The 3,387-nt window shown below is 57.2% G+C and overlaps 1 protein-coding gene across 1 annotated transcript in view; it reads right to left on the reverse strand.

The window, feature by feature from the left end:
• Nucleotides 1-3,039, reverse strand: part of LOC103755168 (myosin-binding protein H) — a 16,169-nt gene extending 13,130 nt beyond the window's left edge. Inside the window, exon 1 of the mRNA XM_029965871.1 lies at nucleotides 3,009-3,039. Coding sequence (XP_029821731.1) covers nucleotides 3,009-3,039 — 31 coding nt within the window. The remainder of the gene's footprint in view (nucleotides 1-3,008) is intronic.
• Nucleotides 3,040-3,387: the final 348 nt, after the last annotated feature.

The raw sequence follows: 3,387 nt of genomic DNA on the forward strand, positions 1-3,387 counted from the left end.
AGAGCCCTCTGCTCCCTCTGTCCTCCCCCCACCCTCAATCCTACAATTTCTGGGGTTGGAACACAACCCTTGGGATCATTTGGCCCAACCCATGTAGCTGTCCCCACGCCCCACCCACGTTCCTGGAGAACATCAATCCCTCCCCAGCCCTGTGCCATGTCCTCCAGGCTCTGCCCTGCCCATCCCACCAGGACCTTGGCCACGGAGCCTGATCCCCTCAGAACTCATGACCAGCCCCCAACCCAAATTCCCCCCAAATCCCCCCACTGAGCCAGGAAAGCCCCTTAATCCTACAGGATGCAATCCCTCACCCCCTGCCTGCTCGTGTTTCCCTCCCTTCCCATGTATGAGACACTCCTCAAGATGTCTCTGCATCCCTGTCCTTCCTCAAATCTGGGCTGACAGAGTGTTTTCCCTGTTCCCCAGGGAGGCAGCCAAGCAGGCCTGGCTCCCCTGGGTGCTGCTCCAAAGGCTCCTGGTTCCATGGTCCCCAGGGAACACCCCCACCATGGACAGCAGGGCCAAGAGGCACCTCCAGGACAACCAGAGCATGAGGCCTGTCCTCTGCCAGGGCCAGGTGACCCAGCCTGGCACCGAGGGGTGGCTCTTCAGGGGTGGAGGGGAACTGTGGCCACCCAGGGATGGGAGGGAGAGAAGAAAGAGCAAAGCCCCCCTGGCCAGGCCTGGTCTGTGAAGGGACGTGGGGACATCCCAGAGGAGAGCCCGGGGGATGATGCATCCCAGCTGGAGCAGCAGGACCCTCCTGCTCAGGGAGGGATGTTTGTCTCTGCCCTGGTTGTTTGGCAGCAGGACAAGGCCGGGACAGCCTGAGCTGGTGTCGGTGCCCCAGGGAGGGCCCGTGTCCTCCACAACGATGTGATACCCCAGATGTTCCTCGATTACCCTCCCCGTGAGGAGGAATGCGGCAGTAAAACCTTCCCCTAAATCCCCTCGGGATGCCTGAGGGATGAGCTTTCTGAGGCAGGGGGAGGTGACAGGGCACTCCCAGACTCTCCTGCTGCCATGGCCGGGCACGGCAGCTCCTCCTGCCCCCCGGAGCATCCTGGAGAGGTTCGGACTTGCCAAGTGGGTCACGAACCAGAAAATCTCCTGTAGCTGCTCTGGCAAGAGAGGAGACAGTGCTGCTGCCCAGGGATGGAGGAGCCCTTCCATCTGAGCTCCTCCAGCTGCCCTTGGCTCCCAGGTGGGTCTGGCATGGAGGGCACCATGGGAGAAGCTCTGGTTCCTCCACACCCTGACCTTCAGGGATTCCATCCTGCCTTGACTCCTCCACTTGACTCCTCCACATACTCTGATGACTCTTTCCACAGGTGGCCATTTCCAGACTCCCACAGACATCCATAATCCTCACAAGTCTTCCCTGTGCCTTTCCCAAAGACGATCTCGATGTTTAATCTGCACTGAAAACACTTTGTTGTAAAGGAAAGAAAATGTAGGTTTCTTTTGATGAAGAAAAGCAATTTGAAGAGCTCTGAAAGCAAAATAAATCAATACCACCACTCTGGCTCGTCAGGAAATGAGCACATGGGTTCCTGTCCAGGTTCAATCCGGGGGAGCAGGGCTGAAAATGAAACGCTTTCCCCAGGAAAGGAAGAACACCAAGGCAACAATTTCACTCGATTTGAACAAAACTCGAGTTTTTTTGACCTGTTGGATGACGTTTGGGTGCCGTTTGCTCTGTTGACTCACAGGGTGACTCATAGTTCAAGTGCAAATGAATCAACAGGGTTTTATCACCCCGACTTATCTGGGGCACGTTACTGGAGCCTTTTGGCATCTTGTTTATCCACACAAGACACCTCACACTGAGCAAACTCCAGCAGGGGTTGAGCAAACTCCAGCTGGGAAGCTCTGCTCTCCACGGCAGGGGCACCACAGCAGGTTGGCCAAGCTCAGAGTTGGAGGATTTCAGAGGCACCAGATCCGAGATGAAGGTTCCAGTTCCCACCACCACGGCTTTGCTGGTGGGGACCCAGCAGAGATGGGGATGGGGTGTCTCAGCCCCCCGGGTTTGGGTGAGGGACCTCAAACACCCACAGGGACCGTTCACCTCAGAGCTGGGCCTCCATGGTCCTCGTGGGTCCCTTCCAACTCGGAACGTTCTGGGATTCTGACCTGGTGAAAATGAGTCTGGTGGTGGAAATAAAATCCTCCTCCTCAGCGTGGAAGTGAACATCACCCGGAGGGGGCTGTGCTGGCTCCTCCTGCAGGCAGCTGGGAGGGTGGAATATTAAAAATTTAGTGGTAATTAAAAATATCAGCCCAATTTTGCCTGGAACTCCAAGTGTTTCAGGGTTTTGCCGAAATGCAGGTTCTCCCTGATTCCCAGGGAGAAAAGATCTCTTCCTACAGAAAGCTGGGACTTTTATCAATTGGTTTTTAAACCCACGTTTCCAGGGCATTGATGTGTTTCCTCAGTTGTCTTCCAGGTAACTGTGGGTCTAAACAGGGACCGTGTCATTTATTCCCCAAAGGATCAGATCCTCCTCGTGCCACTGCCCTTCCAACCCCCCGGTGACGCAGCACAGGCACCTCCCAGCTGGGTTTATGGACAGGGCCCCATTCCAAAGGGGTAATCTGCCCTACAAAAGCATTGGATTGATCCATCCCCCCAGATTTTTCCAGGAAATCAGAGCCCTGTCGGGTGGGAATGAGGGGGAGCCTCGGCAGCGCCTTCCCTGCCACGACAGCTGAGCGGGGTGAGGGAGGATCCTTCCAACAGCTGGGGCAAACCCTGGGGCTTCTGGAGATTAGGACCATCCCTAAAGGAGGCTCCAGGATTAGACAGGAGGTGGGGAGACTTCCCACTTGTGCCTCGTAAAGCTGAGATGCCAAAGGCCCGGGATAAAGGAAGAGCTCCTTTCATCCATGTGGGAAGGGCTCCCTGGAGCTGTGACATCCTCCCTGCTTGACCCATAAATGGCTCTGGGGGTCCTGGGGGGCTCTTTGCACCCCAGCAGGGCTGGGACAGCAGTGGGATGTCACACCTGGGTCACCACGGGTCACCAGCAGGTCCATGGCAGGCGACAGAGCCAGGCTCCAGGGGATGGTCAGCAAGGAGAGTCACCCACCCCCTGTGCCAGCGTGGGAAGGGGACACCCAGGGCTGAGGGGGACACCCCGGACTGAGAGGGACACCCTGGACTGAGAGGGTTCCCAGTGCCATCCCCAGTGGGACACATTCAGAGCCACCCAACAGGAGAGGGCAGGAACTGTCCCCTCCTGCCATCGGCCACATCCAGCTCTGAACAGATCACAGGGAGTGCGAGTCCGTGGGAGACACCTCAAAGGACCAGGAAAACACCCGGACCCCCCGGATTCCAGCAGGAGGGAGGTACTCAACCCCCTCTGTGTCCCTGGTTCCTGG

This window comes from Manacus vitellinus, unplaced genomic scaffold, assembly GCF_001715985.3.
Source record: "Manacus vitellinus isolate BGI_N305 unplaced genomic scaffold, ASM171598v3 scaffold_121_pilon, whole genome shotgun sequence".
Taxonomy (NCBI): Eukaryota; Metazoa; Chordata; class Aves; order Passeriformes; family Pipridae; genus Manacus; species Manacus vitellinus.